A 13,016-nucleotide genomic window follows, 5' to 3' on the forward strand; every position below is an offset into this window, starting at 1 on the left:
TCGAACCCCTCGGCAACTTACCTTCCATTCCTCCTCCCCTCCTACCCTGCGAGGGAGGGGCTTGTGGCTGAGAGTGAGAAAACGGGAGTCGATTTGTGGAACGTGAGGGGTTTGGGGTAAGGTTGGAGGGGGAGGGATGCGTGCGAGGTGGGAAAGGTGGACGAGAAGGAGGTGCTGAACATGATGGCGTTAAGGCTTTAAAATGAATGAAGAGAACGTGACAAGAATAAAAGTGGAAGGCAGAGAGGGGGAGGTAAAGAAAGAGAAAACAATCAAGTCAAATACACAGTATCCACATTAAAATTCGAACAAACATTCAAAAATACAAACATTTCAGGTTAAGGGCAACGACACATTTGTTGTTACAGAATAAGATTTGTTAAAGGGAGAGAAGATTTTGTGAACAAATTTAAAGGGAACAAAATCAATAATGCTGACTGAGCTATACACTGTCATCCCAGTGCTTCAACAGGCAGGATGATTCATCAGTGTGATGTCAATCAGGTCTCTCGGAGGGACATTAAATTGGCGTCCCGTGACCCCTACCAGCATAAGTTGGACGACGTTAAAGACCCCACGATGTCCTTCGCGAAGAGTTGGCGAGCTATCGCCGACACCCTGAACAAATTACAAAATCCTTCTCAAACTACTCAGTCGAGCATCAGGCCTGGTCAGCCGGTTCATGAAAGATGAAGACGAAGAATTTAAAAGTAAATATAAACATAAAAATTCAGGGGAAAGGTGACAAATTTCAAAACAAGACACCAAACTTTTTTTTTTTTAAATAACCGCAAAATTTAATGAACACCAAGTCCTTTAACAAAAAATAATTAATACAAGTCAGGCATCGGCTGTAATGTATGCCGTGGTGTCTCTCTCTCAAGGCTGAGCAGTATACAAGGTTCATATGCTCCATTGTGGCTCGACTGTATTCCCGGTCAAATGGATGCAGTGGAGTTTCATGAGAAAAACCCAACTGTACTGTATTCTGTACGGTGCCAAACAGGATTGAAACAAAAACTGGCCGATCGATGATGTTCGGCAGAGGCTCCTGCATATCACTTGAGGAGGCGCCCCAAGTGCTGTGTGACGGTAGCCACGATTCCTTACAGTCTCGCCATTTTTTTTCTCCAATTCTCAAACATTTGTGAACAAATATGGGTAATTAAGGCTGGGTTAATTTTTCCCTTAAATACTTAGTGGATAACTCGAGTTGCTCTGACAGGAAATAAGTGATGGACAAGTATGAAGATGACAATGAGATCCAAAGTGTTTTCAGAAATCCCAGCAAGCGTGGGTAAATACTAACTTACCTCCATTCACCACAGGACTGCCTGCACTCTCCGTGGGGTGATAAACTTGGTGATGAGGAGGGGGTGTGTTGTGGCTGTGGGGGTGGTAAGGGCTTCCCCGGGGTGACGAAGAAGGAGAGGTGTTCGGACCCCCTGATCCTCCACGACCTCCCCCCCTCCCGCCAGGAGCCCCCCTCATACCGCCCCTCATATGCCTGGGCTGAGAAGAGTATTTTACATCGCTGGTGGGGGCGGGGGGTGGACAACAGGGCACAAGATAGAGAAACACGTTTCCATGAGTGCAAAGCCACCATATTTTGCTCGGTACAAGAATAGTGCAGGAAAAGACATGCTGTTACCAGAGCACATCAATGTTGAGTAACGGAATCGAGAGGAAAGAGAGCATTTCACAGATTAAAGCCATTATAAAGGAAATGAACAAAGTAAAATTTGCTATATCCACGAGAGCGCAAAAACGTGCAGATTGGTGCAGCGACACATCCACAATCGCATCCCAGTGAACCGTCCAAACAATCAGCTGCACACTCTCGCTCAAGACGGAAACGTGCGGGTCATGCGGACGCTTTTCCTTGGACAGCGAGTGTGCATTTTCTGCATGGACAGAATGTGTGCAATGCGCTGCACCAAACACAGCGAGTGCACAAGTGAAAAGCATCTGCAGCCCTTCATGATTCGCCAAAGCTGAGGTTAACACCAAAACAGTGAATTTGTAAACCAAAATGAATCAAGGTTTATATATTGAGGAATAGTCGATGGGTTATATATGAATATATACATATACATATATATTAACAACTGTTTACCGTTTACCCATTGGCAAGCACATCACTGTATACAAACACAGATATATAAACACAATTTGATTGTGGAAGAACAATCATTACAACTTCAAAAAAGGACCACGTCTGTCCACACTGAAAATGGAGGCGTTCAGCGTCGCCAGTGGAGAGACGGCGAGGTTATCCCAAAATTGTGATCGCAAACAGATGCCAGACTTGATCTCATCCAGGAATGGCAAGGACAACGAGAAACCTCGAGTAATGGTGCTGCCGTATGACTTCAAAGGGTCAGACCGAGCTTACACAGCCTTCGTTCTGGTTTGCTCGAGGCAGGGAACACTGGAAATATTTAACAGTGTAAAGACTAGTCGCAAAACGTTTTTATAAAAGTTTTGCTTCTGACCCGCATTAGGCTTTTATGAAGAAAACTATTGTGGGATTTCAAGGCTGACTTTCAAGAATACGAATATCTCTAACATCTATCGGATCATAAGAAATGCGGGCAACACAAAAACTTCACTTGGAATTAAAACGTTTTTTAACGAACCGATGGATGTACGTCCTTTCTCGTGACTCTTCACTCCCATCGTTCCCAAACTTCGTCCTGTAACTTCTCTCGCTCCGCACCGAGACCGTGCCAGTTCCAGCCACGGGGCTAGTTGTAACTCCAGCAGTATTTGCCACGCTCGGACCAACACCAGTCTCGGCATTAGATCCAGATCTAGTACCGGATCCGGTTCCAGCAGCAGCAGCAGCAGCAGCAGCAGCAGCAGCAGCAACACGTGTTGCCGGCGGTGGAGACGGTGTTGAAGGTTCAAGGTTCAACGGACGTATGACAGCTGCGTGCCTGTCCTCCTCAGTCCCCTCTTCAGCCTTTTCACCCTTTTCTGAGCCAGCTTCCATTTCCAGAGCCAGCTGGCTGGCACGTGCAGCTCGACGCTGATAATCCTCCGATGCATCACTTTGCAGAGGAGTTCTGGAAGACAGTTTCAGTTCGTTGGGGACGTGGGAGGAGAGAAGAATGAGACAGCACCTCGTAGCACAAAGGTAACAAGTTAGGCTGATAGATGTTTAGCAGCTTGTAATGTCATAAAATGACATCATGAATGAATAGGACAATATTGGAAAAGGGGAGGGGGGTGGAGGGAGAGGGAAGGGAAGGCCAACATGCCAAGTGAACGGAAGGAACAAACAACATGACATAGGACGACGCTACTTACGTGTAGGAAGAGAGAGAGTCGTCGTATGTAGATTTTACTCCATACACCTCCTCATTACATCGAAACATCTCTGTTGCGTCCCAACCATTGGACTGAGTGGTGGAGGAATAAGGGGAAGTGCAGCATCAAAGGGAAAATGGAGCAGGGGAAGGGAAACGTGCAAAAAACAGTACATGGGAAAATAATGAGACACTTGAAGCAAAGTTACTTTCCACTCCCACTTAAAGCTCAACCAATTAGCTTGTCCAATGCATGTTCATCTGGCACTCACCGTGTCTGATTCCAGCTCCCCCAACTCTCCATCACCCCCTTGCCATGGCTGAAGTTCCCTCTCTCGGTGCTCTCCGTTCACCTTGGCCCCTTCAGTTGAGCCATCTGTGCAAGAGAATAATACGTTTGGATTGTGAAAGAAGGTGGGGAGGTAAGAAAGAGATCACCTCATCTACACACAAGTTAACTCGCTGTAGTTGATTTGTATTCACTTCCCTTAATGGTTAGGGTGGTGGGCTTGGGATCCTATGGTCCTGAGTTCAAATCCCGCTCAGCTGTTGAATTAATACCAGGTGGGGATAACTCGGCCTGTCATCCTTCCGAGGTCAGCAAAATGAGTGCCAGCATGCTGGAATATGTGTCAGAGCGGCGACCCGTCCAGGATTGTGCCCAATAGCCAAGGACACCGCTTAAGCAGCACCAACGCTCTGCACAGAGTAAGGTCCCAATCTCCTCCTCTACATGACCGTGTGTTCTTCCCATCTCCCGTACACTACATTAAAATAAATAAATACAATAAATGGGAAAATAAACAAGTGATATAAATAAATAGATCGACTACTTTTATGATCTCAATTAATCCCATCTTCTTGTGGGGATGGTCGTACGAGTGTTCCCCTTTCCACATACCTCTATCCCAAGCATCCTCGCTCTGCACCTCCACATCTCTCACATACCTCAACAACCTCAATTTTGATTTGGCCCTTCTCCTCTAGCAAACTGCATCCATTTCAAAGACCTGCGTGACCAAATTATCCTCCTCATTCCTAAGCACATTATATAGTCGAACGCAGACTGCACATCCCATGCCTTTTGGCAAATGTCCCTTACTCTCTGCCCAACCTCTCATGTCATCATTCGTCCTCGTTCTCCTCTACCACAGAGAGATCACCATCTGTCCTCTCAGCATATGCATGTCCGTCCTCCGCAGCAATCTCGCATTATCTTTCCTCAAAGCCTATGCCTCCACTCCATAAACGATAACCGCGGTGTTATTACCATTTTGTAAATCTTCACCCTCAGCCCAATCCTGGAATCTTATCAGAACACCTGAGAAATACCTCCATTTACTCTATCCGACTCGCACTCTCCTGTCCTCAGGGCAATCGTACCCCACCGCTCCTTCAACGCAGAACCCAAGCACTCACATTGCATTTTCCCACTTGCTTCACCTCCATATCTGTCCGATCCTCACCATCCACATACTCTGTTGCTCACTTTTACCTCTGTTTTCAACACTTTCCAAACGTTCATGCCAAAGAGCCATTTCATCCTGAAGTTCTGCCTCAGTCTGACACCACCATAAAATCATTCCCCAGGGTAACTCTCTCCTTGCCCCCTCACTCAACACATCCATCACCACCACAAACAGAAAACAACTAAGCGCTTACCCTTGATGGAAACCTACCTTTATCTCAAACACCACTGAGCGACCAACCCCTCCTATTTCTGAATGACATCTTCTCACCCACATAAATCACCTCAACTTACCTAAACAGTCTTTTAAGCACAATCTTCTTCCTCATACACCAACACACCACCTCCCAAGAAATCCCATCATATGCTTTCTTCCAATGAACAAACCGACAGCGTAGTTATCCTGTCTGTTGAAGAATCAAAATATCATTGGTTCTTCCCCATACCTGCCTTTCTTGACCAGATTCCAACCCAATACCAACAACCTCCCCTGGAATCGCCTTGCAATCCAAGATACATCATCCATCCACTGCCTCACTCAGAAAATCGACCCGGCTCCTGTAGGATCCACTATCGGAGGTTATTTTGTGTTTTTCCTTCTTACAAAAGCCTGCGTTTGATAGAAATAGTTCCAAACTCTATGACGTCTCAAAAATCCATTCTCCCATATTATGCCATATCCTTCCTCACCATATACTCTTTACACCTGCCAATTTCAAGACTGACGTGCCCATTCCAATCGTCGCCACATAGTCCTCTGAAAAACCTCCCACTATGTCCTCAAAACGATTCCAGAATTCCTTTTCCTGCTCTTGGCATCCCACCTGAAATGACATTCAGCAAATCCCTCGCAACACAATCAGCTTCACGGAAATCAGTCTCTCGTCCACCCGAACAACATCAACCACCTGCATTGCCAACTCCCAACCCAAAAGCACAATAAAGAATCTTGAATCTTTCTCCCGAGCTACACCATGCACCATTTCCTGTCCATCTGTTGTAATGCAAACAAGGTTATCACACTCTTCTGCTCCGAGCATCTACAATCCTCCAACCCTTTACGCTGAAAATACAAACATTTCAAGACACTAATCTCAAACTTCTCTTACCCCTTACCAGAGCTGCTTGAACGGTAGTCAAATGTCAAGGTGGTTTCTGCTCACCCAGACCAAACCTATCTACAGTAACTGGGTGTCGAACTCGTTGTGCCTGCTTACCCACACCAACCCTGCCGTGTGAAGCCCTGCCCCCAATTGGGAATTCAACCATTAACACCCACACCAACCCTGCTGGGCACAGCCCTGCCCCATATTTGAAATGCTGCCATCGCTCTTTCATCGGAAGACCTCATGCCCATTGTTGTTCGCCCGAATGTTTTACATCCGGGTTGTCAGCCATGATGATTAATCCAAACCCGCAGGATCAGGGATTTGAATTTGAAGTCTCATCTTCTAGCAACTACAGGACACGGACTTCCCTCCCTGGTTTTTGGTAGACTTTCCTTCTTTTCGATCTGCCAGATTCAGTATAGCAGGCTCACCATGCAGAGATGTTATGGAAGGTTTCTCGCGGTAAAACTGTCCCTGGGATGTGCGGACCAGTGTCCAAGGAGACTTGAAGCAGACCAAAAAATAAATAAAACACCACCACCACCAATATAAACAAGGAATATAGAAATAACGACTCAGCCGGTGCCTGATTCATAGATGTTCTTGACAAGGCGACGATACCAGTTCCAACACACAACTCCTAAATTTTGAACAATCATCTTGAAGCAACTTTAGCTTCAAAAGCCTTCAATCCCCAACTTAAGCAGCTTTTCCTCACCGTTACAAGCATAATGGAGCATTGCTACAGTACGTTCAGTTACAGTATCACATCTCAAATATAAATGCCACCTCTGTTCCAGCAGAACGTTGCATATGTATTTATTGGCTCATTTAAAAAAATTTTTACCCCTCTCAAAACCACGGAAAGGAAAACAGACCGCTATTCTGGCAGTGGTTCCATTTTTCAAACCCTTCAGTGTTTCACAAACGCGATATTTGACGACAACCGGACAACTCGACGATTCATCAATTTTCAAAGCCTTATAGATCCTGACCCCGAGAAGCGAAGCTCAGATCCACATTTGGGAAGTGGACCGTCACTACATCTGTCCTCTGAAAGATGACGGCCGGGAGTATCGCCTCGCCACCCAAACCTCCTTCTGCTCCTTCTTGCTTCTGATGCACAGCATCTAACACCAGCTGTAGCTTGGGTTGGTTTGAATCCAAAATGAAGAGGAGGTGGAAGGGGGGGAGAGAGACAGAGAGACAGAGAGGACATTGCAGGAGTTGAGTGATGACGGATAGGAAGGTGATCACGAGACGGATAGGTACCAGTCAAAGAATAAGGCTGACTTCAAGGTAAGTTGTAGCTTTGCAGGTTTCCTTACTTGCGGGCTGAAAGTTTTAAAAATCCCATCGTAGGTACGCCCGTTCTTAACATGCAGCTCACATCTCGAACCCTGTAATGAGAAGCCAGCAAAGCCGTGTCAGTAACAGGAGGAAAGTTCACACCTTGGTAAGTCTAAGTGCCGACAAGTCTGAGATTCCATCCTGGCTGGCTACAGAAATAAGTAAATAAATAAGACAGGGCTGGATAACTGCAGTAGCATCGCGCGGTGCAGACGTGAGGAGAGAGATGGTGGCAGCAAATGCAGTGGTGGGTGAGATGGATTAAGAGTGCAGCAATTGGTGGGGTTGTAGTGGGGGGGGGGGGTAGTGAGGAGGTGGTGGGAAAAGAATGGAGACATTATCTTTATAATGGATTGTAGTCGAACGCCTTCCTACCACCATGGAGGTCAAAACGTGGACCATGCGGGCATTTGTATAGATTCCTTCATAAGTCTGTGGGGACAGCATGAAGGGAGGGGTATAGGATTCAAGGAATGATGGAGAACTATGGGTTTGAGTTATTGTTTTATTTTAAAATAAAACTCTAAATGATGCAAAGGGAGGATGTAATCAAAGCTGCAGAAAATGAACAGCAAGTGTGTATTATCTTTATCGGCCAAACCTATACAGTCCTAAGGACTGGTGCCCATTGCAGGCATTAAGCAGTGCAACAATGTCTCGTCCTCGACCTACCTACCCCATGTTTCTCTCCCCGCCCCCAACAAAAACAACCACCCCCAACCCCCCCACCCCACCCAACGGTACATTTTTGACCTTGCTCAACCCCATACAGTCGGCAGTAAAAACCCACATGAGGGAAGCAGATTCCTCCGATACGTAAACAAAGGCTGTTCATTGTCAATGCAAATGAGAAAATATTAACCATTGCACCAGCAAGGTCACATTAATCACCGTAAACTAATCGATACACTGAGAGAATAGTAAAAGTGTGTGTGTGTGTGGGGGGGGGTGGGGTGGGGTGGGGGAGATTAAATAAGACTTTGAAAAACAAGAAGCTGTGAAAGAGGATCAAAGACAGTGAGGGGAGGCACAGATGGATGAGAGAAATCTGGGGAACTCACCAAGCAATGGGATGGAGGTTTGTTCCCCCTACCCCTACAGGAGAACAATGAAACTAGGTTAGGAACTTATAAGGGTGGGATGAGCAGAAAGAGGGGTATGGCACAAGGAGAAAGGGGGGAGGATGAAATGAGGAGGAAGGCGGCAGTAGGAAGTGAGGAGTAAGGGGGCGGAATGAAATGAGGAGGAAGGCGCGGGATGAAGTGAGGAGGAAGGGGAAGGGATGAAATGAGGAAGGGGGCGGGATGAAATGAGGAGGGGCGGGTTGAAATGAGGAGGAAGGGGGAGGGATGAAATGAGGAGGAAGGGGCGGGATGAAATGAGGAGGAAGGGGCGGGATGAAATGAGGAGGAAGGGGCGGGATGAAATGAGGAGGAAGGGGGCGGGATGAAATGAGGAGGAAGGGGGCGGGATGAAATGAGGAGGAAGGGGGCGGGATGAAATGAAGAGGAAGGGGCGGGATGAAAGGAGAAGGAAGGGGGGGGAAAGAAAGGAGGAGGAAGGGGGCTGGATGAAAAGAGGGGGAAGGGGCCTGGATGAAATGAGGAGGAAGGAGCAGGATGAAGAGGATGGGCGGTGGGATGAAGAGGATGGGCGGTGGGATGAAGAGGATGGGCGATGGGATGAAGAGAATGGAGATGGGATGAGAAGAAAGGGGGTGGGTTGAGGAGAAAGCGAAGACGGCGGGGAGAGAAACATGGGGTAGGTAGGTCGAGGACGAGTGGGGGGTAAGACGGGTATGGAGGGCAGGAGAGGGAGAGAGCACCATTTTGGGGAAAGGGGTGGAGTTAGGTTGGTTAGAGGTACAGGGAAGGGAAACTGGTTGACAGGTAGATAAATTGATTTTGTTAGGAGAGCAGAAGGGGGGAGGAAAAAGGGGGAGGAAAAAGGAGGGAGGGAAAATGAGGGAGGGAAAATGGGGGAGGGAAAATGGGGGAGGGAAAATGGGGGAGGGAAAATGGGGGAGGGAAAATGGGGGAGGGAAAATGGGGGAGGGAAAATGGGGGAGGGAAAATGGGGGGAGGAAAATGGGGGAGGGAAAATGGGGGAGGGAAAATGGGGGAGGGAAAATGGGGGAGGGAAAATGGGGGAGGGAAAATGGGGGGGAAATGGGGGAGGGAAATGGGGGAGGGGAAATGGGGGAGGGGAAATGGGGGAGGGAAATGGGGGAGGGGAAATGGGGGAGGGGAAGAGGTGAAAGGAAGAGGTGAAAGGAAGAAGCAGAGGAGGAAGAGGGAGGAGAGGGGAGAGGGGGGAGAGGGGAGAGGGGGCAGAGGGAAGAGGAGGGGGGCAGATGGGAGAGGGGGGGAGAGGGGAAAGGGAGAAGGGAAGGAGGGGAGTGATTGTAAGAAGGAAACAGTTTGAAAGTAGAAATAAAATGCGCGAAATAACCAATAAAATACCAGGTGAATAATTCGTTTGGGTTGTTTAGGGTGAGGGAGAAAGGAATATGAAAAGGTTGGAGGAGTTACAAGTAACCAAGTGTATCGGGGATCACATACCGGCCCCCAGGGCTGGGCCTCCCGCCTGTTTTCCTGGACGCCGGGCCGGACATTCCTGTCTTCATTTCTCGCTGCCCTTTCACACTCCGAGCCCGACCTTAGCTTATCTCAGTTTACAACGTTAAACGCAGCACGTCCTTCCTTATCTTGCAATGTCCACCTGTCTCTCTTGACAGTCGGTTTGGACAGGATCAAGGAAACGTTGATTTTTTTTACGTTAAGCACTCGGATCTGAGCCTCGAGCTCAACCCTCGTCTTAATATTTTACGAATGATACTCAGAGTACTCGTTTCGCGCTCACTTTTCGAAGCTCTTCTGTACGAAGGCTTGGTAGTACTCGCTTTATTTTATTTTTTTATTCGGCGCGGACGGAACCACGAATGGAGTCGACACCAGTTTCGCTGTTCCGGCGCGGAATGACATAGCCGGATGTGACGCACACAACGTCATTTCCGCTTGTTGAATCAATTTTATTAATCGAATTACATCATTCATACATAAATGCACTCGGCTATGGTTAAAAGCTCGCTTTATTAAGAAAATAAGGTTAAGCTAGAAAGTTCTGGTTGCCATCCACGCTGTGACGATACGATTGTATACACCATTCGACGTGGTGAACGTAAAAATTATTCTTCTTCTTCCTCGTTCGTCTCGGGCTCGAAAGGAGAGTTACGTTTCGAAATCGATTTCTCGTTATTGACCCTTCGGTTCTAATACCCAGCGACAACCTCATTGCTAATTAAGTGTTATTATTAAAAGAATGTGGAATCGTTCACACTATATTTTATGTGACTGGATTTATAAATAAAAACATTTCCCAGGGCACGCTAATGTGTCTGAAGTGGGACCTCAAGTGCTGAGTTGTCGAACGATATCTGACTGACGACATCTGGCTGTCAGAGCCATCTGGGCGCCATCTTGACTAGCACAGGACGTTAAATTTAAACTTGTGATAAATGGCGTGTGGACGAGATACAACGGGCCAAGAAACACCAAGCTCTTTAATTTCTCAACGTAAACATTAAACGTCAGTAATAAAACGTGTATGCTCGTTTCATCCAACTCGTTTCACTCGACGCTTGACTAGTGTGGCCTACTTGTCTCGTTGAGAGAACATTTCGAACGGCACCGTTGGATCGTGGTTTTGATTTAAAAAAAAAATTGGAGCCACGTCTTTGAAAGACATCGCTTCATGTTCAGAAGTCGCCTGGGGGGATGCTCCTTGTTGAACAGAGCAGCGATTTGCCATCTGTTCCGGGTTCAGGGTGCCAGAGATAGCTCGCCCACTCTTCGGAAATAGCACAGTGGGATCTTCAACGATCAGCACCGAGTGCTGACAGACCGGTCCACCAACTTACCCTCCTCCCGATGAACGACACACCCATTGCTGATGATGCCCTTGCCCGACATGCAAAATAGCAGGGATGTGTCGCATTCCATTAACAAGCAGCTTGCTATCCCTTGGCAAGCCACCCGTTTCGTAGTGCTTGATTGAGTGCTTAAGCCACTTGGCGAGCACCGTCCAAATTGCTTGGTAATGGAACACCCCAAAGATGATGGTTTATTGCTCGATATCAATATTCAAACCCAGACGAGAACGATATATCCCCAGTCTCGTTTGAGCTAACTGATCTAAGTCATCCTGTTACAACAACCACGCGATAAAATGTGGTTGATGGTTTAAATAATAGTGTGCTGTTCTCGAAACTGATGGCTCATGGCATTTAGAATTTGACAAAAAAATTCTACAAAATAACTTGAAAGCATCTTCCTTGTAAGTATCTTCATATCGATGTGTATCTGAGCTGCTAAACGTGTCTGTAAAATGAGGAACTTGAATGGCAACTTGCACAACAAGTTTCCCCACCGAGGCGGTGGCTGCAACTGATTTAAAGAGGCGGGCAATATCGACCGCCCGACCAAAAATAATTTGATGAGAAATGGTCAAGAACCTCACTTCCAAGTTCCAACCTATCAAGCTAACTGGAAACAGGGGGCACTGCATCAAGTTCACAAACATTTCTGGCTCTATGGCTGTCATTAGCTCGGTGGATTTCATCCCCTCCAACCCCGTTTCCTTCCCCAGTACTCTCAATAAGAGTGGGGAGGGTACCGCCAAGCCAGAAGTTGCTTTTTAACAAGTGTACTCATGGTGGAGAGTGGATTTACTCCATGTTGATGATGGCCAGTGGGCCAGAAATGCTTCCGTGGATCGATTCCCTTCCCATGGGAGACTTTTAATGCCTGGAGGTTGACTGATACTGTGGTGAGCAGTGTGGCACCTCGTACTGAATTTAACATTGAGTTCTTTCACAGACTGCAACTTATAATTTATTTCTTTGCTATAATAAAGTCCTCGACAACTATCCAATGGATGACAAAACAGGGTTGATATGTCACAAGCACCCTCTGTTGGTCAGCAGGTGGTGCTTGTGTGGCACATGGATTTAGTCACCATTGAAGTTATGAGATGATAATATACATACTATAATAACAGCGCTTTTATTTATTTGTTTCAGCCCAACCAGCTATCTCTTTCATTGTATGATTCCCTCTCAGGCATATTTTTCATTGCTGAGGGAAATCCTTTCCTTAATCAATTCAATATACAGTACTCCCATTCATTACTTGCTTCTTTCTGATGTAAAAGTTGAGTACAGTACTGCATGCTAATCAGACAACTTCAACTATGCTCTTCTTTTTCAACTGAAGTTTCTCCTTAATTACCTCCACCACCGAAGGTGGACTTATTTATTTATTTGTAAGCAGGAATTTTCAAAACGTTATGGACAGATTCGGAGAAAACTTGGTGGACAGGTTGGGTTGGGTGTGTGACAAGGATGAACTGATTAGATTTTGGTGAAGATCCAGATACTATAATTTTTTTTTAAAGCGATTATTCACGATAGAAAGATAGGGCCAAAAACGATATACAGCATGACATCTCAAAAAGTTGGACAGATTCTGACAAAATTTGGTGGATGAGTTTGGTAGGTGTCAAGAACAAGTCGATTCAGTTTTGGTTAAGGTCTAGATGCAGATCTGCCCTATCGGTTAGATACAAAATGTAAACTGTTCAGCATCATGGAGGTACGTGCTCTACCGAGTGCCATTCTCGTTTAGTCTGTTATATGTATAGTAATTGCAATGTGATACTCATGTTTTCTGAGCCAAAGGTATCAAATCATTGAAAATAAATAAATACAAATCAAACAGC

General features: G+C 46.4%; 1 protein-coding gene across 5 annotated transcripts in view; it reads right to left on the reverse strand.

Moving 5' to 3' along the window:
- LOC147034197 (uncharacterized) overlaps positions 1 to 10,242 on the reverse strand; it is a 54,443-nt gene extending 44,201 nt beyond the window's left edge. For 2 of the 5 annotated variants that reach the window (XM_085878456.1, XM_085878480.1), the window contains exons 1-10: positions 9,800 to 10,239; positions 8,300 to 8,333; positions 7,614 to 7,670; positions 7,217 to 7,288; positions 6,884 to 7,034; positions 3,584 to 3,687; positions 3,313 to 3,404; positions 2,640 to 3,068; positions 1,314 to 1,534; positions 22 to 195 (exon numbers count right to left, since the gene is read on the reverse strand). In XM_085878456.1, the coding sequence (XP_085734582.1) occupies positions 22 to 195; positions 1,314 to 1,534; positions 2,640 to 3,068; positions 3,313 to 3,404; positions 3,584 to 3,687; positions 6,884 to 7,034; positions 7,217 to 7,288; positions 7,614 to 7,670; positions 8,300 to 8,333; positions 9,800 to 9,864 (1,399 nt within the window). In that variant the 5' untranslated portion in view covers positions 9,865 to 10,239. Of the gene's footprint in view, positions 1 to 21; positions 196 to 1,313; positions 1,535 to 2,639; positions 3,069 to 3,312; positions 3,405 to 3,583; positions 3,688 to 6,883; positions 7,035 to 7,216; positions 7,289 to 7,613; positions 7,671 to 8,299; positions 8,334 to 9,799 lie in introns of all 5 variants that reach the window. The other 3 variants (XM_085878488.1, XM_085878474.1, XM_085878465.1) reach the window with 3 other exon arrangements.
- Positions 10,243 to 13,016: the final 2,774 nt, after the last annotated feature.

This window comes from Eptatretus burgeri, chromosome 1 (assembly GCF_056783735.1).
Source record: "Eptatretus burgeri isolate ZD-2024b chromosome 1, Ebu_testis_v1, whole genome shotgun sequence".
Lineage (NCBI taxonomy): Eukaryota > Metazoa > Chordata > Myxini > Myxiniformes > Myxinidae > Eptatretus > Eptatretus burgeri.